Here is a 27692-nt window from a genome sequence, read left to right as displayed (position 1 = left end):
CTCACATCTCTCACTCTCCCAGCTGGTGTGTGGTGCAGCATTTTTTTTTGTTTATTTTTTTATTTTTTTTTTCCCTGTCTTAAATATGCTCTCACAGTGGCACCAAACAACATCCCTTATTGGCTCAGCTCTGGTCAGCCGTGGGGCCCTTACCAAACATGGGGCAGCTTCTAGATCCTTCTCACAGAAGCCACCCCTATGGTCCCCTGCTACCAAAAATATGTAGAAAAATACGTAGAATTGCAGAGATGTTTTGTTAATTTTTATGGTAATGAAGTATGAGAGAGGAATATCTAATGAGGTTTTGTACTTATTTTCTACCAAAATATTTTATAAATGGATGGGAGTTCCTATTCTTCAAGTTTGAAATTAGGGCATGGAAAACACAAAATGAGTTTTCTCTGCACGTATGATTTTCAGTGGCCTCTTCATGAAAATTGAGTAGTATTTTGATTTGCTCATTGTAAGAACAATAAAACTTTACCAATAAAGTCAGACCTGTGGTGTCTGAAAAGAAGCTAGCCCTCATTGCTGTGCATCAACTTAACTGGAATACTGTAGCAAGGGAAGGGCAGTGTAGCTAGAGAGAAATGGAAGTTCTGTAACCTGAAGATTTCTTATATTCCGAGTAATTCTAAACAGGAAAGAAATCCATGTTGTTCTTAAAGGCATCTTTACAGACATTTTTTTTATCAAAGACCAGTGAGTGATTGGGAGGTGCATTCAAGTATTGCCATGGCTCCGTGAATGTACCCTGACATACTGTTTTCTAACGAAGCTATGTAAAAAGAAAGACTGCAATAATTCCTGCTTTGACACAAGGGAAAAATCAGTGCATAGGGAACCCTGTTTTCTTTCATTATTGCAAGCTTCTTGGTAGATGTTTTTGTTTTCCTTCTGTGCATTAAGCATTCCTTATACAGATGGCCTAAAGATCAGCCACTCTCAGAATCTTCGCAGACCCCAAAGGGTCAGATTCTGCCATTCTTTACCATGTTGATACAGTTATAACTTGTATGTAGTCCTTTCAAGAGAATAGACTTACCGTTACTTTTCAAAATGATTAAAGATGGGTAAATTTTTTCTCATTGCCATTATTTTCTGCTACCAAGCAGTAAAAGCTGAAAAAAAAATGGAAGGTAGATTCATATTTTCATATAGTGTCTTGTCTTCCTACAGGTATGTGACACACAAGGTTCTTGGGAAGCTGTCCTTCAGGTGCATGGCAGGTGCATTAAATTCCATGGTAGATTGTGCCATAGAATTAAATTCCATAGTACACAGTGCCATAGCAAAAGGGAACGGTAACTGTTAGATTACTCCCTGTTCTTTACCACAGAGTAGTGTTGTGAGAGCAATAGAAATAATTTGTCTTGTAAGAGATGTCTTAGGAAAAAGCATTGTTATATGGCTTACAAGAGTAAAAGAAATAACTTTTAAAGTAATGCTACTGATGTCTGCTAAAAATGTCGATCATACCTAAGAGTGACTTTATGTATATATTATTTCTATTTAAAGATACGTTGATATATAAAAATATATTTCAGCAGGCTTTTGTGATCAGATATAGGTGGTACTAGAGAATCTGAAGAAAAGACAGACTAATCCTCTTCTATTCACCAATAGTTTGATTTTTATATGCTTTTCCAAAAATCCTTATTATGCAAACATAGAGTATTATGTTTTATATCTGCAAACGGATTGTCCCATGTAAAACCAGGATCCTTTCCCTTTCCAGTATTTAACTTTTCAGAACTGATTATTTTTCTAGACAGTCCAAATACAGGTTCAAGGGTCTTGTCTCCAAATCCTAGTTAGAGATAAATTATTGCAATTGTTCTTATCTACCACCTTCATTGTTCTAATTTTAGTATTGTTTAAAAAGAAAGAAAGAAAAAAAAAAAAAAAAGGTTATATCTGGAAATTCAGTTATTCCATGTTATATATCCCCAAACAAGAGGCTAAAACATTTCAGGTATTTTGAGTGACCTTGAATTTTGAACATTTAGGTTCTCCTTTTTGTTTTCCAATTCATAAAATAGATGAAATCTTTACCATATCTTCTTTCAGCACTAATTTGTTAAAAATGACGTGATTTTGAATGCTTCTACTCTGGCCACAGAAAAGTGACCCTGAAAACCCTGCTGTTTAAGTTACTTCAAACAGTGCCTTGAAGAGAGGAAAGGCCTAAAATCTCATATTACTTTTAAAATAAAAGTCTGTCTTTCTGAGGCTTCAGTTTTTTAAACCTTCCTGTTTGAATCAGCCTCTGTAGAATGGCAATTTGAAAGGAAAATTGATGAATATAACAGTTTTCCAGTAACTGAGACTTTGGATTATCTACGCTCTAAGTATGCATGATTGTTTTATACTGTCATGGAGAAAAATGTGTGCATTGTATGTGGAAGTAACTTATATTAAAAAAACAAAAACAAAACAAATCTTATTTATGTGTGCTAGTAATCATTATAAATACTACTTTGAAACACTATTTAGCATTTCTTGAAGTTGATTAGAATGAAGTTTGTATACATATACAAACTTCATTCATCTCTCTTTGATCCAGATCCAGCATGTGCTTTGAAAAAATGACTTCCAATAATTTAATTAAAAGTAGTGAAGTACTTACATTTCTAGGAATGGCAGGTATTTTAAAAGTTTCTCAAATAGTTAAGTCAGTTATTGTTACAACACCACAGAGTTAAATATATCTATTTAAAATATCTCTATACATCTTGCTTTTATTTTTTTCCTTTTTGTCACATGTATTGCTTTGGTATTACAATATTATTAAAAATGTACAAGCAAATGTCACTGTCATACAGAGTCCCTAAAATTTATGACACCATCTATAAAACTGCATTTTAGTACAAAGGCCTAAGGGAAAATGAATATGTCATCATAATGACACATCAACAAAATTTTTGAAGCATTCTAAAATAGATGTTTTCCTTGTCAGGCAAGACAGTGATTTACTTAATCTTTACTCCACATTGTGAGCCACAGAAAATTATGTTCAGCAGTAGTGTTTAGTAAATCCTTCAAAATGCTTTTCATGCTTTGGTGAAAAACCACTAGTTTATGTTTTTCCAGAGTTCATTTTGAATACCATCTGTGTATTCATAAATCTAATATTGTTATATAGTCTAATATTTTCACTGGAATGTATCTTTGCACAGCCTAGCATTAAGCAACTGACAGACTTAGGATAGGAGTCACGACTTAGGAAACAGGATTTGTAGGTAATGCATGAGGACAGGTAGGCTCCTCTAAAAAATGCTTTGGAGCAAGTTGTAAAATCCTGCGTCTTGTCCTTGACTGAACAGCAAATCTGAAGTCAGATGGTACACTCAGTTCGTACACTTGCCTTCATTTGTGTTGGTTCTCTATTCATTTTACCATACAGAATTAGTGTTTGGAATAATTAATGTGGATCTTTAAGATATTTCTGTGCTAGTGTTGCCTTGAGAATATAACCCCCATTTATGTAATTCTTGGGCTTTCCTTAGAACTTGTTCTCAAAGAATCTAGGGCACTGATGGATGAATGAAATGAGTATCCCAACATGTACAGTATATAGTATATATAGTAAATATAGTATATATATAGTAAATATAAGTATATAGTAAATTTCATAGAGCATTCTCCTCTTCATTTCTGCATGTCTGGTTTGATGTTGTTGGGTTTTGTTTGTTTTTGAGTACTATGTAATTTTGACAGGTGGGAAGAGCTTAAGTAGAAGAATGGATCTTGAGATCTTACTAGAAATCAGATTTTATTTTCCTAAATAATTCTGCTGGCAAAATAAATTATTGATTGCAGAACAAGACAGCAGATAAGATGTCAGGTCCTTTTTAAAAATTCAAATACTGCAGAAGTATAAAGTTCAAAAATACTTTGAGTGATTCTCTGCAATTATGTAGCATATGAATACATTAATCCCAGTTTGAGTACTGTGAATTAATTATTTCCTTCCAGTAGACTACATTTCCAAACATTAGTAATTTCCTTTTTCTTCTCTTCTTGTTTGTTGTGTCTTGAAACGAGCTTGGTAGTTTATGCAAAAATCAAATGTGTAGTGCAAATAGTCCTAAAATCTGGGGAATCTCTCAGTAATCAGAAATGATAACTGCAGCTGTCACTGGAGATAGTTATCAACTATGTAGCCATTGGTATGGTTATGATGGGTTTCTAATTCCTATTCCTTCTCCCCTGTTGTGGCTTGCTGCCACATCCAGATGTTTGATGTTGCTGCCTGTCTTATCTGGAGAGCATACAGTCATTTTTCAGGTAATATAAGCCCAGGAAGTACCAAGACCCTTTGTGATTATTAGCACTATGACACTTTTCAGCCAAATTCAAAGATCAAGGTTGTAAAAGTTGGCATTCTTTCTGGATGCTTAACTAAAGCTTGCATGTCTTTGTCTTCTGGCCAGCAAAGATAGATGATTATTAGTAGGCAACAGTTAGCCTTTTTTGTGTGTGTTAAGGCTGTTAATGATAAGATAATGATAAATAATGAAAGATAGATAATGTCACTACTAATGTTCTACTTTGATATTCAAGAAGTGGGATCCTGTTTTTGATTGGACATTGCATTACTAGGGAATAATGAGGCTGAATTTTGATTATTTTTTCAAGCTTTGGATGGAAAGGCACATATGGTAAGCAAGTACATTTCAGTTTAAACTTTGTTTCTTTCAATATAATTTCTAAGGACAACTTCTGTAAAAAATGTTGGCATATTAAAGTTTTTTAATCTCTTTTCTAATTTGAAATTTTAAAGGCTAATTTTTGTGAAAACAGAGTAATACAATGAGCCTCTTTATGAAAGACAGGAATAAAACAATATGTTTACATTTCTCTGTTGTTGCAAATACCTTGCAGAGTAGCGTGTCCTGATCTTTTCCTTAATTTTGTGGGAAGGAGTGTGTTCCACTGAAATTAGGAAAAAATACTGTACTTACTATAATACTTCTCATTAGGTTTCTGGAAAAACAACAAAGCTTTCTCAACAGCCTTTATCTTAAATATAAATCTGTGCAGACAATTTATTTCAGCAGCAGATGTCCATTGCTAAGCTTTACAAATTAAGGGGCTTCTGTGAGGAATCACTAGATCCAGTCTTCCACTTGTTACAGGCAACAAACTGTGCCTTTTATCTCTATTTTTCAGTAGTTGAACATTCTGTTTCATTTACTGAAAATAAATAATTTTGCATTTATTAATTTAAGTAATTAAGTAAATGCTTTTCTCTTTTGACTGCCTGTTTTTTTCTTGTCATCATAAATAACTGGAATTTGTTAACTGCAAACAATTGTAAATTTGTATATTCTTACCAAAGTTAAATGAGACATTTCTCTCTCTCTTTTTTTTTTTCTTTTCTTAACATCACGTTAGAAAGTATAAATGAGATTTTGCATGGATTGGCTTGCTGTACTCCTTTAACAGAGTGAACAAATGGAAATACAAAATACTTTGCTTTCTGGCAGAACTCCATATCAATTTACAGCCTTATGTGTGCATGAAAATCCCCAAAGCATTTTAAATTTGACTTGGAAAGAGTTCCTTTCAATGTTATTGTGTCCTTCATTGCCTCTTTTTCACTTTCTTACAGTAAGAAAAGCATAAAGTTTTTTTTTTTTTTTTTTTTTTTTTTTTTTTAAATAGGACTGCTCTTTAAGATGTACTGGTTATTAGTAACAAGGAAATATTTAATCAAGCTATAATTTTACTTTGCTTGAGGACATTGGAAGTATGAACTTACTTGTAATGGAAGCAGCATCATTGTATCTAAGCCTATGAAAAGACCATGGTTGAAATCTCCATGGAGGTCTGAGGTTTATTAACTTTTATTTTAGGATCTGAACTCTGAATGCAGCTGTGCTCATTTTAGGTGGTCACCATAGGAAGACATCGTGATTTGGCTCGTCTCTGATTTATTTTTTGTCCCATGGGCAGTAAGATCCTATCCTGAATTATTTCAGTGTTCTCTGTCTGCAAAACTGTGTTTCGCTTTGCAAAAAGTTGTCCTACTAAATGGATACAAGAGTAGAAAATGTAGATCTCCACACTTGAATGACTTAGCTCTGAAAAGAGATTGTTCATTAAAATTTAGAAAATATTTCAAAAGAAAAAAAAAAAAGTATCAAATTCACTTCAGAGATAGTTCAGAGATACATCATCAAGAGATTTAAAAAGCCTGAATATAAGTATTCTAATAGATTCTGTCCTGATAATGTCTCAGATGAAGTAATGTGCCTGGTCTAGGGTACCACATTTAAAATATAATAAAAACCGAAAAGGTTCCAGGGAATGCAGGGGGTGAAAAAAGTTTGGAAAATGTGGCCTTACAGGAAATTTTGGAACAATTTTTTTTTTTTTTTAGTTCAGGACAGAGAGGAATGAGGACAGCCTAATAATAAGAAGTACTTATCTGTTATGAGAGAGGAAGGGAAGGAAGACAGTAATTAATTGTTTTCAATGTCTGTTAGATTTACATTAAGACTGAGCATGAAAGTAACTGCAGATGCAGGAATAAGCTTTAAAATTTAGGTTTCAATTATTACTAAGTAGATAAGAGCAAAGGTTACATCACTCCTGCCATATAGCCCATTACTCAGTTGAGGCTATTATTAGAATAGCTTGCTCTGGGAACCCATCTGTTGGAAGGAAATTGGAGGTCTCTGAATGCCATGTCACAGCTTCCTTTTGCCCTTTTGGAGAGTGTTACTCAGCTGTTGTCCTCAAGTTTCTGGCCTATAAAACCCACCGACAATATTTTCAGCAAAGCAGGTTTAGGATGCTGAGAAAACAAAACAAAACAAAAAAGACAAACAACAACAACAAAACACCTGCAGACTACAAGCACAGTTGACTTCTGCATCAGCTGCCTGGACAGGTCTTTAATCCATGTCACTGGAGAGGTTTAAAAACACCTTAGAAAAATGTCTGTCACAAATAGTCCAGATATACTTCATCTAGTCTCAGAAAGGGTATGTAGAGTAGCTGATCTCTATTGGCTGTCTTGAAACTATTATTTCTATCAATTATTTGAAAAATACTTCTGCACGTTCAAAATACTCTTTCTGTCTTAAATTTATGTTACTCTGTTTTGGCTTTGATTTCCTCTGACGGCAAAACAGTGCTGCAGAAAGGGTGGATCCTTGAACAAATTCAGCTGAATGTTTTCTCTGTGAGAACTAGAACATGTAAACATGCAGCTATATTATCCTTCCTGCTGAAGGGCAGCATTGTGATCAGGGCTGCCTCTGGAGTCCTGAAATTTTCAAAATGGAGCAGTTGTGTGGATTTGGGATTAAGAAGCTTCAGAAATGTCTGTAGCAAGCATGCATACCACTAGGAGAATGGGTAGTGTCTATTCATCTATGTATGCTATCTATGCTTATCTCAGTGCTTGTACCTGCAACAGATTCCTTCCTCTTCCTGTGATGTCTCAGCTCTCTTCTTTCTTCCCTAGTAAGTACTTTAAAAATGAAATGTGATGCGTAACAAGGTACTTCCTGTTTTCTAAACTACGTAATGGATGTAATGCTTATTTATTGTCTCCTAGGGCAGATTGGCAAGTGGAATGTATTTGGAAATGTTTTTAAAAATGTTCTAAGTTATCACTGGCAGTATATGGACTGCCCAGTTCTAAAACTGGCTATGAATTGTATTTTGGATTACATATCAGATAATCTAAGATCTCAAAATCTCTTCATTTAAAGCTATTTTGTATTTTTCTTTGCAGAAAGCTCACTTGTGTTGGGTAGTGACTTGGCTACATCTTAAGTCATATGTTGTACTAATATTACCTCAAGAGCTAGTCATGAAGAATGGAATACTTGGAAAGGGCTACATCAAAATTTCATTATCTCAAGCACACAGCCTTACATAGAGGCTTCAGAATATATAGCAAAAATTATAGATACATTTGCATTCTGCTACATAAAGTCTTTATATTTATACCAAGGAATGAATATACATATATATATATAATGTCTTCAATGTGAAAAAGGAAAGAAAAGCAGTCATAACTATTAAATCAATCCTATTGAGATTCTGGGCTTTTTAACTGAAGTGAGAGCTCTTTATTTTGAAGAAACCAAAGACAAAAGTAATTCAAGCCAAGGAACTATCAAATGGCTCTTTTTCCTCAGGAGTCCCATGCTGTCTTGCTCGGGCCAAATGTTCTCTGTGGTATTTAGCAGTAATTGCAGCATGGGCACAACCATAAACAGCAGCTGCCAACATCATTAGACACACAATTCCGCAGACAACTCCAGTTATTACTACAGTGGCAATTGCATGACGCAAACTAACAGGCCTTGGCTTTGGTTTGGGTTCACAGTTTGACCAGCTGTTTTCCCCGTGTTCGTTGGGATGAACATGCTTCAGAGAACTTCGGTGCTCAAAGTTGTGGTGATGAATGCTAGCCAGATGAACATGAGCTGTTGTAAGAGGACATGCCCCAAACAGCTCATAAGGAACTTTGAGGAGGTCCTTGCCCTTCCGAATCCCTGGTGTTGAGCAGATAATGCCATCACTTATTCCTCCTTTTTTTTTTTTTTTAAAAAAAAAAAAAAAAAAGGTTATGGTTTTATTATAATTTCTGAACTCTCTTCATGTAAAAATAACACATATATGAATTACATTTATAGTCAGCTTTGACTCTGTACTTCAGAAGATTTATAGCTATATCTTTTTTCAGCTATATCAAAGGTAAGATTATTACACTTTAATACTAATAGAAGAAATAATTTGTAAATACTAATTCATCAGGAATTCTAATCTGTGCTTTATGGATGCTAAAGTAAGAAACAACAGGAGTATAAAAGTAAGCAAGAAAAAATCATAGATAAAAAGTAAGACATTGCTAACAGCAAATTCATTGCATTCAAATTTATTGTTTTTATAAATAAAAATTTAAACAATATACTTAGTAAACATATCCCACTTGACTGAAATATCCCATTTCAATCATTCATTTCTCATGAATCATTCTTCTGACATCATACCCTAATTACAACAAAGCAAAGAGAAAATTCAATAAGTTGTATGCCTGAGAAATGTTTTCAAGCAAAGTTCATGGTAAGAAAATATTCAGAGATCTAAAGGAGTTAAGATTAATCAGTCTATTAGCTTGTTCAAATGGTAAACTTCATGATTGCTTTTAGTCAGCTTCTGCTCTCTCTCAAAGGATGTTCTTAGTATAACAGGAAGTGAAGTAGTCCTGGTAAATCACACTGCTGTTCCTCAGCATGAAGAGCAACACACACACTGGGTGTAGCCTTCAGAGCTCTAATTAGTCTATATATCATGGCTTTAGTGTGCTGAGGAGTCAACAAGGCCAAAATCAATGTTTACATATTTTGAAGGTTTAACTCAATCAAGTCAGCTGAATTTTCTCCCTCTTCTCTATCTGAAGTAAACCACCTTCTATTTAAAGGCGGGCACAGAAATTTTCGTCTTGGAAAGGATTTTTTTGAGAAAGTATTGAATATAGATGAACTCAAGCTGAAATGTGGAGACTACTTTTCCACAAATATTGATGATGTTCTAAGATACATATAAACATAGCAGCTTGTCACTTAGTTTTTAATAGCCAAATGTAAAGCCTCCAGAAACCTCCAATGAGTTAGTTTGAATGTGTATATAGATAAATTCCCAAATTCTACAACTGTCATCCTTCTAAGATTATAAGAAACTAAAATTTCTGTGCTTGGGATAGAAGACTGGAGTTCTACTTGAACTAAAGAATTATTTATAATTATTTAAGAGTGTGCATCAAATGTCAGTTGCCTGACTTGGATTCAGCTAAAAGTATATCTTTCAGACTTGTATTGGACAAATCACTTAATACTGCTAAATTCAGACTGTATTCCATCTTTAGCAGTGCTTTGTTAGGACTTGCAATGTTTGTAGAGCCACAGTAATCTTTTGTCATAAGTACACTGTATAAGTAATAAGAATGTGCAATGCAACTGGTTTTTCTTCGTGTGATTCACACAAGTAACACAAGTGATTTAAGGGACGGACAAACAGTATGTTGGCTTCCTTTAACATCTCTTGCTAAAATTAATTTGCAAATTCCATATCTCTTCATTTTACTTATCTGTGCAATGCTCAGAAAACTGGAAGGGCATCACTGAGTTTCTAAATAATGATGGTTTTTAAAATAATCTATGGAATTTATGGTGCTGACAGAGTAATAAAATAATCTGATATGTTTACTTGGATCATTAAATTCTTCTGCACAGAGAACCCCTTCTGAAAAATGTTGTAGGGAATGGTTCCAGCATTATGCAATTTTAAGCTCTGGGATCACGTAATGTTTTACCAATCCAAAATATTAAGATTTTAACCGTTAGAGGCATTTAGCCTTTTGTCTGTTCTAAAAGATTACTTCCGGCAGTGGTTTTACCTCCCTCAGAAGACTGTTCCTTCATACCTGCATAGACATTACAGCTTTTCAGCTGGCCTGTAGACTTCTGATGCTTGAAGATGACAGCCCAGTCACTTACAGGCAACATGGACCATCTTCACACTGTGTGTCAGCTTCATTTACAGATAGGTAATCAGTATCTTATATCACATTCAAGCATCAAAGCCTGATTTAGAGAAAAGTAAATTACACTGCTGTTTTGGATTCTCCATTTTCGAACATACCTCCCAGGGGAAAGAAATAAATTTATTTTAATGCTTAATTCCTTTTCTGCATACACTGACTGCAGGTAAAACGGATATGAACAACAACGCTTTGGGATGATGAATGCTTATTTTCTTTATTTTAATAACCTTGAATTTTGAAGTTTCTCTGAACTCAGTAAGCAAAACAAATTCAGAGATATATAAAAGAATTACATTATTTTATACAGCATAACTTTTGGATATATTTAAAAGCAGGTGTGACCAAAAGTTGAGGCTATTTTTATGTACAGAATTTCCTATGTGATGGTATTGCACATATCTGTGAGGACATTGCCAATGAATTTAGTACTACTCCTAGTTAACAACAAATTAGGAAGCAACACTAGACAAAAGTAAGCTTGTGCAAGGTATTATGCACACTTTTAGGTAATGAGCTAATTAAATTAAAATAAATAAATAAATTGCTACCAAGTGATAAGTTAAAGAGAGTCTTTAAGAATTAGAAAATTGAGTTCTGTAAAGCTAAATTGGTATTGCTATCTGTGTTGATGTTTATCCTCATGTACCAGCTAAAAAACTTCTGAATAGTAGGCTGGTTTCTACCAAAAGAATTGTGGTAGAATTAAAACAAGTGTATGTGCACAAATACACTTGCTATGCAGATAGATATGCAGATTTAATGTAGAAATACAGAGATAGATGCAGATTTAATATAGAGAGATATGGATATATAAGTACATGCTTACTACTTACATGTATTTCCAGAATGTATATATGCACCCTGTGTATTCTTATTCTCTCTCTCTGCAAAGGTCCTCTATGATTCTGTTTTGTCACCTGTAATTGTGAAAGCACCCATGTTCTGAGTTATGTATAAGCATGTATTTTAGTATGCTTATTTGAGGGGATGATGCAAGGTGTGAGGTAAATTGTTAAACCACAGCAGCAAAGATCAGTTAGATGCTGGTTAAGTGTCCTTATGTGCATTGTATGTAATGAGAAGAATTTCTTACCTCTGTATAAAAAACTTTCCAGCCACAGTTTCAGGCCAAAGACATTGCAGTTACATTGCCAGGGATTATCTTTGAAAAGAACAACTTTCAGGTTTGGAAGTGACTCCAGCAGAACTCTTTCCATTTTCTGAACTTTGTTGTGTTTCACTGACAGCAATGTTATATTCCCTGTACTGTTTCCAAAAGTCTCAGGCAAACGTATAATACTGTTGGATGACAAGTCCAGTTCTTTGAGGTGTGGGAGGAAACTGAAAGTCTTGTTTTCTATATAATGAATCAAATTTCTGGTTAGGTTTAGAACCTGTAGATACTGTAATTTTTGGAAAGCACCTGGTGCCAAATTTGAGAGAGAATTATTAGACAAGTCTAAGATTTTGAGCAATGGTGTTCCAGTAAATGCATTTTCGTTGATTCTCCAAATACGGTTATTCTGCAACTGTAGTATCTGAATTCCAGGAGGTAAGTGGGCAGGAATTTCTGTAAGTCCTCTGTTCTTGCAGTCTGCAGTCTTTGAAACTGTATGGCACAGACATTTTTCAGGACATCCACGAGCAACATATATTAGCAAGATGAAACTCAGCACCCAAAGCCAGTTACCTGTATCACAAATGAAAGAAGCAATAATGATTTGAAATTATTACAAAATGTTTGTCTTTTGGCAATAGGGGGTCAATAACAAGAGCAAAGGATATACAGCTCCATCAAAAACTATAGGTAGAAAAATATAGATCATAATTTTTACAGTGAATTAGCAAATTACAGATAGTACTGAAAAAATTTTATAATGCAGAATAAAGTGCTTCTACAGTCTTCCCACGGCTTTATCTTAAGTACAAACAGTTTTCAGTCTGTTTTGCCATCAGCAAAGCTGTGATATTTGAAGGGAATTCTACTGAGTTTCTAAAATTAATTCTAATGTTTCTCTTTTATTTTTTTTTTGTGGTAATAATAACTTTGAGACATCTTAGTCTTTTATTTTTAGTGGTTTTTTTTGTTGTTGTTCTTTTTTTTTTTCATTTTTACTAGTTTCTACCTAAAAATCTTCTAGTTTACTACCTAAAAAAAATAATATGCTGTCAAAAGAATAACAAGTTTCAAAGACGTTGGTATAAAAACAGTTAACAGATTTTTTTTTTCAGAAATCTGGATCCCTTAAATTTGTTCTTTAAAATATCTATGTTTACACATATTGCTTAATTCCCATATCTGAATTCCAGCTGTACTTCCCAGAGATATAAGTTTCTACACACTCTGCAAACATTTGTCAAGGAGCTGTTAAAAAGATAAAATGAGGTCACAAGAGCACTTAATAATATTTATTATTTATAATTATACTTTGCTCCCTGATGTTAGGTCAGCTTTAACAGAAAAAATAATAGTTTTTACCTTTCATGTATTGCTAGTAATCTTCCTTTGCAAACAAGGTTGCATTTCATGCATAGTATGAAATTTATTAAAAAAAAAAAAAAAAAAAAAATCAGATGATGTTGAGTGATTTGAGTTTCTTTGACTCAGAGTGATAAATCCTTTTATAACATTGTTTGTGAGACACCTCAACATTTTTTTTTTTTACTATTTACTGTTTCAAAATAAATATTTTAGTCTGTTACTACTTGAAAACCTTTGAAAATTAAAAGAGATACTGTTTATTGGCTTACAGAGATCAAATATTAATTAGTAACAAGGAATACTATATTGAAGGAACAACTGTATTATTCTAAGATTAAATATGATGAATGTATAAATGAACGTTTTACTTTGAGGCTACGGTTTAACTTGCAAACTCCTCATGAATTTTCATTTTAAAATGAAATAGTATTTATATTTAAATTGCAAACATCTGCATCTCTTTACTTCTATATTGTAAAAAACATTTGAAAGAATCCAGCATTCCTGCAAACAAGGTAAGCAATACATTCAGTTCATTATATTGTTCTGCAACAGTTGTCTCCAGAAGCCAACATACAGCTGCCAATGTAAAATTAAAAAATAAACACAGATTAAGGAAATGCCTAGAGAATAGAGTAATTATATTATTCATTTGAATGCTTCAGTATCTCACCTGTCATTCTGCTTTGCTTGTTCCCCACCTGGCAGAAGATTCAGTCCAGCTTTCTGAAGTAGAATAGTAACATACACTTTATTCTGATTCCTCCTTCAAATCTGTAATGTGTTCATCCAGTTTCTTTTGTGATATTTTATTTTTTAGATACTATCTGTCGCTTCAGTAGAAGTGCAACTCTTCCTAGTGAGTTACTCCATCAGCCTTCGTATTTTTCTTTATTACAACCCCCACTCCCCCCCATCCATTTATGACTCTCAGAGGCTTACTCTGCCTTTTAATCAGTCAACAATCCATGCAAAGAGTGTCTGTCAACTCTAACTGGACAGCTGTAACATACAAATCATGACCTGATAGCCTTGCCTTTTCAATTTAATCTGCCTCAAATACAAGGTACAAAAAATAAAGCTGCCTTTTAAAATCCAGTGTAGTTTCTGAATTGAGGTGGATTATTAGCGGTACTGTGTCAGTTTTTGCAAGATCAGTTGACTCTGATCATGGATTCTGATTATCTTGAGCTGTGACTGGAGGCAGTGGAATGTATAATACTGCTACAAATAGGCATGTGGGTTGATGACATGGTTTTGACAGTGCACTTGCTTGCTCTTCTAAGCTTATTGATCTGACATCCATTAGTAGTGCTGACAGGATTTTCTTCAATGGGAACACAGAACTGGTGGCTTCTTCCATAAAATGGCGTATGAACTGGTATGGTCACTGAGAATACTGCAGAAATTTGTTTCCAAACATACCAGAAAGGAAGGGCAGGTGGTACGAAAATTGTACTTCCTGTGTTCTTAGGGTGCCTTGATTTGCCTTTTTGTTATTTCTTCAATGTAACTCATTCATACTGTACCTCCTACAACAACAAAAGGATTAATGACCTGTGACTGTGAAATAACTCAAAGGTGTTTCAAGGAATTAGTGATCTGGTATAATGATGTCTTTCAAGGTCATATGATCACTCCATCTGTTAGCTTTCCTATAAGGAGGGAAGTTGTGCAATCAGAAGCTTTCAGGACAGTTCTTACACGTAGCATTGCTTGCATGAGTCCAAATTATTTTAGGTGCTTGACCTTAAGGTCAAATAAAGCTCATTTTCTGAACAAAATTTGTATGCCACATGCAATGTGATGGAAGGTATCATATACAAGTGAAGGTCGAAAGGGACATCTGGAGATCATCTGCTCCAAATTGCTGTTGAAAGCAAGGCCTTACATGAAATTATCCAGGGCCCTGTCAAGCTGAAACTTGGGTATTTCCAGCAAGAGAGCTCCAAAGGAGTTCTCATGTCTGCTGCCTTCTACCAGACTTAGTCCTCTCTCTAACTTCCAGGTCAGCCTTTTGTCTCTGACTATGTCCCTGTCTCGCCTGCCTGCCTGGTCTTTTATATATTTATACATATATATTATTACATATATATATATATTATATATTACATATATATATATAACATATATATATATATATACCATTAGATCTGTTAGCTCTCCCTTTCAGTCCTTTTGTCCTTTGGGTCTCCTCTCTCAACCTGCTGTCAAGCCCTCTTCAGTGGACACCTTTAATCCCCTTTTCTTGGCCTGGAAGAAGAGATGCAGTGTGCTACAGTAGTTGTTCAGGAATGTTCTAAAGGAAATTGTGTACAGAGCTCTAACTATTATTATTGCGTGCTTTGCTGAATTGTTTCTGAAATCAGTCAAGGTATCCAAAGGAATAGTGAATATTGTTGGGCAGTGCCAGAGAATGGAGAAGAACAGACATTGTGCAAAGTAAACGTGACTGTTCTTCTCGAAGATACTAGGATATTGCTACAAATGGCAGACCATATTGTCCTTGACTCTCATGGGGAATGACACATCATCCTGAAACAGGATGAAAGAAGACTGTAGTTTAGCATAGGTTAAAGCAAAGCAGTCCTCTAATCTTGGTTGCACAATACATTTATCTAATTCCATATATCATTTATTTCCCTTCCCAACCCATGTATGTGCACATACATCCAAATACATAAACAAGCCTATCCTAAGTACTACCAGTGAATCATTTTAATGAAGACAGAACTAAATGTAAAAAGGATGATTATAAAATACCATAATCCTTAGAAATTACAGCCTTTGTAGCTGCAAGTGTTCTGCTTTGTTCTTTAAAAGAACAAATTTACCTCAGGAACATGTTGCTGAAGATGACACTGCTCTGTCCTTGAAATAACCCATTCCTTGTAATAATGGTAACCCTTTTCATGACTTTTGTTTATATTACAGGAGGTGCTAGGTATTCTGCTCTTGTTTTCTGGTATGGTAATACTTTTTCACACTTTTAAATTCCCTTTGGAATCTAAAATTTTATTTTAGCTCATGAATTCAAAGATAGTTTTTTGTTTGTTTTGTTTTGTTTTGTTTTCAACTAGTTGCTTTTTAACTCATGTTTGCTGACCAGGGAGGCTTGCAAGCTCCCACAGCACTTTGTGTAATTTAGTGGAAGCTGTAAAGAACATCTCTAAACTGCCTCTCTTATTTTAGGTAAGCCTTAGGTGCTGCTATAATAGTATTATTTTTAGCACTCATAATATTAAAGAGATGTTCGTAGGACAAGGTCACAGAAAGTTGAGCACTGTGGGAGGTTCGGTTCCAACAATAATGCAGAGGTTGTTTTATATACTCTGAATTGTGGTGTAAGTTATTACTCTTTTTTAAAAAAAATCTTCATGCCAGTTCAGATTTGGAAACATATGATTAAATCTGTCAATTTGCTTTTCATGTAGATGTGGCTATTTTTTCCTTATATCAAGAACTCTGAATACACATATTTTGTAAACAGAATTTTCCCTAACCTATAATCCATGTTCTATTCCCATTTATTAGTAATAATACTTTGGTTATGACAGAGAAGTCTGATGTGGGGAAAATTATAGTTGTGACACAGGTAGAGATTTGCCAGAAGCAGAACAACCATGAAATCTACTCTGCTTCTGGCCTTTTGAAGAACCAGCAGGATTCTTTTCAGTTGTCTGATGTGGTGCAGCAACTGTGTTCTTGTGACTGCTTAAATTAACTTGTGCCCTGTTGTAACAAGATACGTTTCCCATTGCAAATGGCAAGACAGCCCAGTAAACTACTGTCCTAGCCTGCCTACTGGTGGGGGCAATTCAGTGTTTGCTTTGCCAGTGTATACTTTGTTACACTAGTTATTGCTTTCTGTTTGAAAGGAGTAGTGTGTAGAAAAAAACAATCTCTTTTACACTAAAGATAAACTAAAGAACTATGTGAATTAGACTCTATCAGAAAAGAGACAAATATAAAAAATAGTTAAAATCTACAACATTTTGACTACACTGGGAATCAAGCCCAGACAGACATGATTAAATGGAAGGAAATAAAATAATAATAATAATAAAAATAAAAAACCTGCTAAAACCCCAGTAGACGATTTCTGTACATTCTCTCTATTAGACTTGCTTTCCTGCTGCTTTTGGGTGGGAAGGTATTAAAGCTGCAACACTTATAGGGAAATGGTATGAGCTTTCACCTTTCTAATGTATGTCTTCAGATGAGTAAAACAGCTAAACTCTTGCTGAAAACCCCTAAGGAAACTATGAGCAATGCAAACTCCTCTTCATTTTGGATCTGTATTTGTTAGTCAACTATCATATGCCTTTGTTGTTAAATGTTTTTCTTTCTACAAAGGTAGTCTTTGCACTGAAACTGTTTAGGACCGTCTCAAATTGTGCCTATCAAGGAACTAGGTATTCAAAAATAGAAAAAAAAAAAAAAATAGAGGAAGGCATTGGAAATTACTCTTGTCTGCCTTCCACCCAAGAAGTGTAAGCCTGTGGACCAAACCAGGTTAGGCTTGAGGAACACTGAAGAACCTTAAAAAGCTGTGAATCATTTCTAGAAGGTGTCTGTGTGATTTATTCAGACATCTTAGTGGTTAGGGAGAGTAAGGGGAGAGTAATAGCAGTCAGAGATTAATGACATCAAATCTTAGTTATCACAAAGGTAAGGAGGCATTGTTTATATCCAAAGGTTGCTCATGCCTCTCTTTAGCAGTCATTATGAATTGTCTGTTAGTAACTCTTTAAGGTACGAACCAGTATTTTCTAATTCCAGAAATGAGGAAACCAGCAGGAAGTTGTGATTTTTGTATTTTGGATCACTGACTTTGAGGAAAGAGCCCCATTTTCATCTCTTTTCAGTGACTTGTTTTGCCATACTTAGATACATCTGGTACTTGCTTATAAAATGCGTAATTAATCTATGGAACACATTGCTGGAAGTTATCCTTGGGCCAAAAATTAGTAGGATGCATATATAATCTGGAGCCATAGTTACCTCATGAGACAAAAAATAATAATTTAGAAGGGATATAAACTTTCACTCTTAAGGGTTTTAATCAACCACTAATGGCACAAGTTATGGAGAAAAACCTTTCCCTCTGGGCAATTTTTTTCTACCATAATTATTATTTATTGGAATTTTTACACCTTCCTCTGACACCTCCAGTTGGGGCCAGTGTATGAGATACAATAGTGGACTAGATGCATGGGAGCACACTGCATTCCAGGTGCACATTTACAGTGGGGGAAGGAAGCTGGGTAGCTCAGGGGGACTTAGTCTGCTATTTGCAACAAACTGAAAGCCAGCAAGATGTTTGCTACAGTTGTAAGTTGGTATCATTGGGGCTGCCTAGGTGAGCACCTTCTCAGTTTAGGTCATAACTGCATTAATCCCCAAAGTGTTCTGGTTTTGACTGAAAAATTATTATTAATATCCAGCTCTTTGCAGATAATCTGGAGACAGCTGTTTGGGTCAATCCTTTGTCTGCAGATTTTTTTTTCTTTCTTTTTTTTTTTTTTTTTTAATTCTCTAACATGATGTGAGACTTTCAATCCAGTAAAAAGAATAGTCAGCAATTTGTTGTGATATTATAACTCTAATATAATTAGTTAGGAGGCAGCTTGGCTTGTACTCCTTTATCCATTACTAAATGAGCAGTATATGAATGTGGGAAGGGGTTACCTGAAAAATGCTCAAGCACCAGCCATATAGTACGTATGTAGGTAGGTAGAAAGTGGAAAGTTTATTACAAGGGGTGCAAGGCCTTCAGAATGAGAAGTGCAAGGAAGAGAGATATGAAGTTATTTTACCTTAATTACAAGCCAGATAAAGTTGTAGCTAGAGGCAGATTATATGTATCAGTAGGATATTTTTTCTGTCAGTAATAGAAATGGGGTGTGGGGGGGAGATCAGGTATTTCCTGATGAATAGTAACTGGCTGTGGTATGTGCTGAACATCTTTGTATGTACAGGTAAAGTGTACGTGATTAGGCTTCATTAATGAATTCATTTTGCTGTAACTGTAAGTAGAAACCTGCATCGCTTGACATAAAGGTAACAGAAATTAAAGGAATAAAACCAGGACCGAGAAAAATACATGTAAGAATAAGGACGAGTGTACGTGTTGTTTTGTCTAAACATCTTAGATCCTTTTTATCCTCTCTTAAACATGTTGAAATTGAGGTAATTTTCACTATAGTTCCGAATAGTTTATTCATTCTACATTGAAGAAGTTATTTTCTAACCTTTTCCTTGGTATTTTCATTTTCTTATTTTTATATTTAGAAAGAATTACTCTTTATGGTCATATCTCACCCTGGGCTCAAACTTAGGAACAAAGCATAAATTTCCTGTACATTTTTGAATGGTCAATTTATTGAAAGAGTTGGAAGGATTTTTCTTGAGCAACTTCCTCTAAAAAGATTTTGAAATATTCTCAGTGTATGAAGAAATATAGTAAAAGGCAGTAGATGTTACTCTTTCTTAAGCTGCTGCTCACCAATGATGCTACAAAATAGAACTCATAATTTGTTAATTCCTTTCATGCTTTTATGGCAGGATAGTAGTTCATTAAAATTCACTGATTAATGTTGGAAATGCTCATATTTACGTATCAAAAAACCAACCAACCAAAAACTAGCAGGCCTCTGGATATGATGGATGAATAGAAACTGTAACATTGTCAATGGGACTGTTTCATAGGAAGAGTAAGAATATAGGAAACACTTTCCATGTGGCTCCAGTGAACAGGAATGAGCCTGATACATATACTTGCTGCTGATGTTCTTAATTTCAATAACATATATATTTTATAAAGCAGTACATAGCTGCTTTTGTTGTTTCCCCACTCTCTCTGGATATCCATATCATTCTGACAGCTCTAACTGCTATAGGAGCAGCATCAAAGGTCTTCTGTATACTACAAGATCCTAGAGATCCTCTTTTTTTTTCTTTTTTTCTTTTTTTCTTTTTCTTTTTTTAGCCTCAAAGCAGATTTTAAACAAAGTGTGTTTTAAAGTTGCTTTTCCCACAGAATGTTTTAAAAGAAGTGACAGAGTAAGCCAGGTGTAAAGATATATTTCTTACCCTTCAAGTTTATTCAGTTGTGCTGTTTGCAGACATGATAAATTCTGGGAAACTTAGTATAAAGGATAATGATGTTTCTGTTCAGAACTTGTAAAATTCTGAACCACTGAGAGGTTCTCTTTTCAAAGAAAAAAAAGCAAGGAAAGAGAAAAATAAGTCTTCTTACAGCGTGCGTTTTATTAATAAGAATTACAATGCCGGAAAATCTGGTACAGATTAGCAAAGAACAGTAACAACAGGAACAGTGTATCCAAATGGAACTTTTTGGATAATTAAATTCCTTTAATAGGTACTGAAATTTAAACCTCTTGATCCCTCTGACGTAAGCAGAACTCTTAAAAGCCATGGAACTTGATTCTAGAAGTGTAATGTGGGAGAGAAATATTGGGATGATGATTAAGGATTTCAGACACCCTGGGAGGAAATATATGCAGGAGTAAAACAATATACATTTAAATAAAGTGGAAATAAAACAAGCATACCAAACAACAAACCAAAACAAGAAAAAAAATAGTTATGAAATATAAAAAAAAGCTGTAATAAAAGCCTTTTTATGAAGGTGTGAAAATGATGAAGTCATGCCAGTCATAATACTGAGCCATGTCTAGGTGTGTTTTTATTATTATTATTTTCTGTACAAACCCAAATTATTAGCAAGCTTGTAACTGTAGTCTGTACTTCACTATCCCTTAAGATGCTGAGGATGAACTTTCTGGGTTAAGCACATGCATTAGTTGGTAGGATAACAATTTTATAATGGCAGTTGGAAAGCCTGTGGGCAAGTATAAAGAAAAAATACTGTATAAAAATAGGTTATTACACCTGAAGCTGAGGAAAGATTTAAATGTTATTCTCATATTTTTGTCTTCAGTGTTAGTGTTTGACTTCTATTTCATGACTACTGAGTAAAGCTATAAGTACGCAGGTATAGTACATACTATCATTAATGCAATCCAGTACCCTCTTTTATATCCAAAGGCACTCCTATTTTAATACCATTTAAAATAGGACATGATCTCAAAAGTTCCCATCCTAGTTGAGCTTTGTCTGTCCAAACAGCTATAGCTGTCTTGGTCAAAAAGTGTGCATTCTGATCTCCTTTATTTACTTTCATTCTGTTCTGCAGGATGTTATTTTTGAACATAATGGTAGGGCTGACCTCATGTTTTGGCTGAGACTTTTTATCTATTTCCCTTTTCAAAATGACAGTACATTGCTTGCTGTCCATTTTCTCTCTATCTCTGTGTTTCAGCAGATTTAGAATAGATAAGTTCAAAGAACAGTGTTACTGGCTTCTCTGTTTCTGAAAGTACTTCTTGGGAGAAAGTAGGCTACTGTTTTTAGTTGAAGAAGTTATGCATCATATGCCTAGTTTAGAGATCTAATCATTTCCATATCTCTGTTTTTTGGTGTTAGTAAGATCTTAAATAGGTTTTCATTACTGCTACAAGCTGTCTTTCTCTAAACTCTCTAGGAAGAAGAAAAAAGCAGAAGGCTCTCTTTCTCTGTAATTGGTAGTTCTTGATGACTTTGGAATATAATATTCCAAACATAGCTCTTAAGTGAAAATTTGTATTGTGTGAAACTGAAAGTGCTGTAGAGTGGAATAGAGGTTTTTCAAATCCTGCCATATTTTTCTCACGCTGAAATGCTTCATTCAAGTTGTTATACCTGTTTCCAGATCACACCCTAATGTGCAGTGTATGATTACAATACTTAACTGTTACTGCTTTCGTTCATAAAATTCTAATCACTTTTGATAGAATGTGAAGTGCCCTTCCTCCCAGTTTACTAACAAGGATTGGAGAGCTGAAAGGTAGGGTGAGTTGCTCAACGTTGCACAACAGGTAAATAGTAGAGCAAGGAACAGAGCCAGTATTCAAACTCCATTTCAGTGCTGAAGCCACTGGACCACCCAGACTTCATAGGCATGTGGAAGTTTAGGCTCTGATGGAAGTTTATCAGAAATTCAGATGCTATAGGGTAATGTCTTTAAGTATGAAGATTGTAAAACAAGACCAATGCTGTCATTTAATAAAAGATATTATTTTATAAATATAAGACCAGTTAGCACATTTTCAGTGTGATAAGCAAAGGCAATGATGATGTATCCTGTTTTTCAGAGATTAAGTTGGGTTCACTGATGGAGGGTTTCCAATGCTAAAAAGTACTGCTCTAAATGTTTCTTCTGGTAATGCAATTAGAAAATATTGGCCCCGGTTAATGTAACTTAAAACATGTTGTCCTCATCAAACTTTTTCAAGTTGTTAAACAGGCATAGCCTTGTCTAGAAAGAAAACAGGGGCATATAGAGTTTCCATGGAAACTTAGTTAAAATGCTGATTTGTGGAAATGATCATAATCAGTACCATAACCTAATCTGATTTAATTAAATGAAAAATAATCTTAGTTATGAAGTCAGCACAGTATGAGTATCTCTAGACATACAGAAATCATAGTCTTCCACCCGTACAGATGCTTTCTAACTGCACTTAAAAGCAGGGAATAAAGCAGGAAAATCTGTGGGGGACCCTCTCTTTTTCTGTTATGGTCAGTTTTTATCATTTTTTATGTAAAAGTCAAGATGCAAATATAAAATAAATCTATGTAAGTATACTTCATTGACAGTGTCAATAGCTTACTGCATCTCTAATTTGTTTTATTTTATTATTATTATTATTTTTTAATGAAATAAAGAGAGCCCTTAATGAAAGAGTAGGGCATATCAGCTCTGTACTATGAAAAAAATCGAGATAATCTTTGTTTCCCTTATAGACACACTGAGATTTATTGATTCTGAAAAGGATTCTGGTATCATTGTTTGTAAAATAGCAGTAAATTGCAAAGTTGATTGATTTGCCCTTTTAGAAAATTAAAGATGTTTTTAGTAAATTGTAGTAACATTTTCAAGAGTGCCTCTGTCATTTATAAATGCCTCTGTCATGTACAAGTGCCTACTTTTTGCAAAATGGTATTTCAAAGTTATTTTATTGCCTAGTAGTGCTGAAATGAGTACAATAGGGACTATAGAAGAACCCCCTAACATTTACTGATTGCAGTTTGAAATGAGAGCTTCTGGAAATTCCATCAGTATCTGCCAGCCCTTAGTATGTGCTTTAACAACTATAGAAATTTGGCCTCTGCCAGGCTGACTTTCTAAGTCGATAAGATGTTAACCTCTGTACAGCAACATAATTTCTGTAAATTCTTACCAAAAGTCTTTTCTGAATTGATATTTGAAGACATTTTGTATTATTATCATAGGCTGAGCATCCCTTAACTCTCACATTGTGAGAGTTAAGTGAGCACTAGCAGTGCTCAACACCTTTTAGGCATAAGCCCCAATTGAATTTTCACTTAACTTGCAACTTAGTTGACAGAAAAGTTAATTTTTACGATAAATCTTTAGTTTAATGAAATGTCAAATACAACTACCCTTCAGCAAAACTTCCCCATTTATTTCAAAGCTATTCCATTAGGAAGGATTACAGCTGGTATCTATGGTATTGATTTCCGTTAAGAAAAAAAAAGAAAAAATTATTATTCTAAAAGAGACTTTACAGCCGTATTGAAAGCTAAATCCTACTAATCATTAGGATATAAATCATAATATACTACTTGTTGAAGCATCTGGATAATGGGTTATGTAATGTAAATCTGGCACATTTGCCCTGTTATTGTGGAAGGCATGTCAGCACTTTTACTATTTCCAGTAGTTAATAACTCACATGGATGGTCATAACCTGGGACACTGATCTCAGGCAGTGATGATGCTTTAGTAATAAATTTTAGAAATCTCTAAGTGCCTTTTAATTTTATCAGTTTCAACATTTTTGATAAATTGTCTTTCTTGTTGTTTTCTGGGAGTATCCTTTCAAAAAAAAATTATGAACTTACGTATTTGGCCATATATAAGAATACATTGTTCTTTGTAATTTGCAACATCAAGGAGCTGCAAAATGTTTCACTCGTCTAATGAAGCAAGTAAGCTCTTGGCTGATTTTCATTAATATGAAGATCTCTCTCAATTCATTAATATTCAGAACATCAGACCTAAGCAGACTTTTGTACTGAAGAGTCTGTAGGCTTGTGTAGCAATTCTGAAGATGTTAACTTGTTCTTTTTCCTGAAATGAGATAAGTAGACAAGTAAAATTGAAGGCTGTTATACTATCCCTCAATACCTGACCTGTTGGTGGCACTATTTTCCAGTTCACACACCTAAAGAAAACAGAAGATAAACTACTTTCTCCAATATAGTTAATTCCTAAAAGAAATAATTGATATATCCTCGTAGAGTTTCTAACAGTGGTAATAAAGTATCAAATAAGTATAATATAAATAATAAAGTTAACTAAATGTGAAAATGTTCTGATATGGTGAATGTTAATCCATCGTTTTAGAATCTGACTAGCGTTTCAAGTGAGATGTTTATAAGTAATATACTGCGAATCAACAAGCTACTAATACATCTCAAAAGGTAGTATTTCTCTTCTTTAACACATATAAATGAGGAGAATATGAAAAAGAAGAATGCTTGTGTTTCAGTATACTGGAAAATCTTTCAGCTATTAATCAGACTTTTCTTTCCTGACACAGTTTAAATTTTTAGTTCTGGATATTCCAGGAATGCTAGTTTATGGCTCAAATACAAACTCCTATTTTTGTTGAACAAATAGTCATCTGTTTTCTTTCCTACACAGCACTTAAACGAAAACTTTTTTATACCAAAAAAAAAAAAAAAAAAAAAAAAAAAGATAAAGCTCGTCTTACTGTCTTGCAGCTAATACTGTTCAAGGAAATCTATAATGTCTGTATCTTTTGACATTGCTGCATCTTTAAATTGTTTAGTAAAGACATGGGAGAGATGCAAATCCACAAGCAATATTTTTTTTATATATTTGCAGATACAGAACACCTAATACAACAACTTCCAATATATTACTTGACCTTAGATAACATTATTTATATTTTTAGTAATTCAAAGTAATTTGCTAATCATGGTATAGAGCAATTTGTAGAGAATATCACTGTTCTTATTATAAATCTGTCATTAAGATATCCAAAACTTTTTTCCCAAATGATGTAATTTTGACCAAATTGTCATATTTTCTCACCCAGTGTACTAATTCTGTTTGACTAGTAATATTTCATATATTTACTGAATTTATCTGCATTCAAGTATCTGTGGCGATAACTGGGTAGAGCAAGTAGTCAGTAGTCAGTGTGTTCTGCAGGTAGGAGGATTTGAAATTATGAAGTCTCTTTCTCCTATTCATGCCATGTTTGGTAGTAGAAGATCCATGTCTTGGCTTCTAGGTCAATGGTAGGCTAGAAGCCATTGAACTGACATGGGCGAAACTGGTCAGAGACCTCATGGGTTCATTTTACAGTGGACACATCCACAAAATCTATCTTCAATCCAAAAAAAATGTGTCTAGTAGTAGGATACTTTGAAGCCATTCTTCTATCTTAGGATCCAGGTTTGGGAGGGATAAATCTGTTTGTAAATAAGAATAGAAGTTTTTCCCACTTCTGTGAAAAAGAAAATGCTATCAAGTTTTGAACACATTATATTTTTGTTAAAGTGGAAGCCAAGATCCTGACATCTCCTTAGAGAATCTGGTCACAGCCTCCAAGAGTTCAGATAAGGATCCTAATTTCTGGATGTTTGTCTGAACTCTGAGTCTCTTGAGGTTCATTAATTGCAAACTTGAAACCACAGCCTGTTGGCTGAGATGTGAAAGAAATACTAGCTAAGCCACACTAACTAGTAAGAGTAGGACCTCAGCTGCAAGAAGTAAAGCTTCTTCTTCTGAGAACTTGGCATGTTATGGACCCTCCCTTAAGACTTATAAATGTGCTTACAAATATATACTGTTCTTATTTCTTTGTTTCTGTCATGGGATATACTTTAATATTGCCAAAAATGAGCAAGCAAGCCCTGTAAAACTAAGGAATAGTTAAGGAGTTATTAAAATGCCAACACTGCTTCATTGTTTTAGTGATAATGTAGGCAGATTTGTCCCACATGCTCCCTGTACCATCAAAATTCAGAAAGTCATCATACCACTGGCTCGCAGAGAAGAAAGGGTGAAGGTTCACAGGAACTCAGTGTAAAAACTCCGTCACCAGCAGCTTTCCTGCTTGTGTTGGTGCTTGCCGCTTGCCTTCTCTTTGTATGCTACTGAAGCATTCCTGAGGCTAATAAAAATACTACTCAACCCACTTTTTTTTTTTTTTTTTTTTTTTCCTCCTTTGGCTATTGCAATGAACCAGGTGTCAGTAGGTGTCAAGTATATTCTAAAAATCACAGGGAGAATACTCCAGACACCAGACAGGGCTTAACTATGCCCCACCTCACCCCTTTCAAATTGTACAGTCTAAACCCCTACTTTATACCATCAATGTACTCCTTGTGCTTCTCAGGAACAAGGTATGTGTCTTTCCAGCAAAGTGCACTTAGTGTAATTTTGTATGCCAAGTGGTTACCTCCCTCCAGGCTTATAGAATACTTTTTTTTTTTTTTTTTTTTTTTTTATTGGAAAAAATTACAAATGGATTTCTTAGGAGCTCCCCTGATCTGTAGACTTGGTACCCAGAGTTTATCATGGGGTAAAAGAGTTGATTTTTGTGGGAGCCCTTTGTTACAGTGTTGGCAGCACATCAGCTACTATCCTCTAAAGTTTGAAATATGGCATAACTGCCTGAATGATAATTTACAGATAACCTGTTTTCTTCCAAGCTCCTCAGTGAAGCCTCCTGAAAAGGCAATAGACTTTCAGTTAACAGCATCTATCTATATTTTTTTAATGCTTTCACTCAATTTATATCCTTTTTGTGTTTCCTTCTGCTCCTGCTGCTACTTCATTAGTCCTCCATAAGGAAGATATGTGTCAGGGAGTCAATGGGAGTCTGGTTTATGATGATGTTCACAGACTGCCCTCCGCAGTTCAGTTTTTCAGGGACTGGCTGCAAACAAAGCCCTTCAGTTTTCCCTGGTGGTTTGAGTTTGGATGAACTTTGGCCTCCCAGCAATCATCATCCTGCTCCCCTTTCAGCTTGGCCTCACATCAAGTTCCCACTATCTCCTCCCTTTCTGCTTAAACTTGGTCTCCAGGAAATACCAGTTGCCACTGCCTTCCCGGTATCATGGGAGTTTCCACACAGACAGCTGCTTCTACCACCAATCCTAAACATCTTCTCAGAGAATGTAGTAGGTTTAAGGCCAGTGAATAAAGAGGGAGAGCTTCTACTTTCCCTTGTCCATTTAAGAATTCACGTATTTACATGTTGCATCCCAATACACCTGATGAAGAAAGTCTTCTGTGTGTTACCTAAGATCTTACGACATGTTATGAAAACTATTGCCTTGTATAACAAAGCTCTGAAACTGATATACTTAGATAGTACGTATAAATTTATGTGTAGGCATCCCACTTATTTGAAGATAAAGGTAAAATACCAGTAACAACGCAAGATTTTTTTTCAAATATTTTTAGAATCCAAAACAATTCAAACTTTGAGATTATTTGTATTTTAC

The 27692-nt window shown here is 34.6% G+C and overlaps 2 protein-coding genes across 2 annotated transcripts in view; one reads left to right on the top strand and one right to left on the bottom strand.

Annotated features, from left to right (window-relative positions):
- CACNA2D3 (calcium voltage-gated channel auxiliary subunit alpha2delta 3) overlaps positions 1-27692 on the top strand; it is a 437646-nt gene that overhangs the window by 352156 nt on the left and 57798 nt on the right. The gene's annotated exons all lie outside the window — the stretch shown is intronic.
- On the bottom strand, positions 8006-13853 carry LRTM1 (leucine rich repeats and transmembrane domains 1). Its single transcript, XM_035337259.1, has 3 exons — positions 13729-13853; positions 11667-12263; positions 8006-8558 (listed from the first exon to the last, which is right to left on the bottom strand). The coding sequence occupies exons 1-3, from the start codon at positions 13733-13735 to the stop codon at positions 8125-8127; spliced, it is 1038 nt and encodes a 345-aa protein (XP_035193150.1). The 5' UTR covers positions 13736-13853; the 3' UTR covers positions 8006-8124.

Source organism: Oxyura jamaicensis, chromosome 12, assembly GCF_011077185.1.
Source record: "Oxyura jamaicensis isolate SHBP4307 breed ruddy duck chromosome 12, BPBGC_Ojam_1.0, whole genome shotgun sequence".
NCBI lineage: Eukaryota > Metazoa > Chordata > Aves > Anseriformes > Anatidae > Oxyura > Oxyura jamaicensis.
The sequence above is the reverse complement of the archived record's forward strand: the minus strand, read 5'-3'. Positions and strand labels throughout refer to the sequence as shown.

Excerpts from the sequence above, each read along its gene's own strand:
- LRTM1 (XM_035337259.1), bottom strand. Across the intron at positions 8,559-11,666 it reads GGAAAGTTTTTTATACAGAG|GAGGAATAAGTGATGGCATT; the intron begins GTAAGAAATTCT and ends AAAAAAAAAAAG.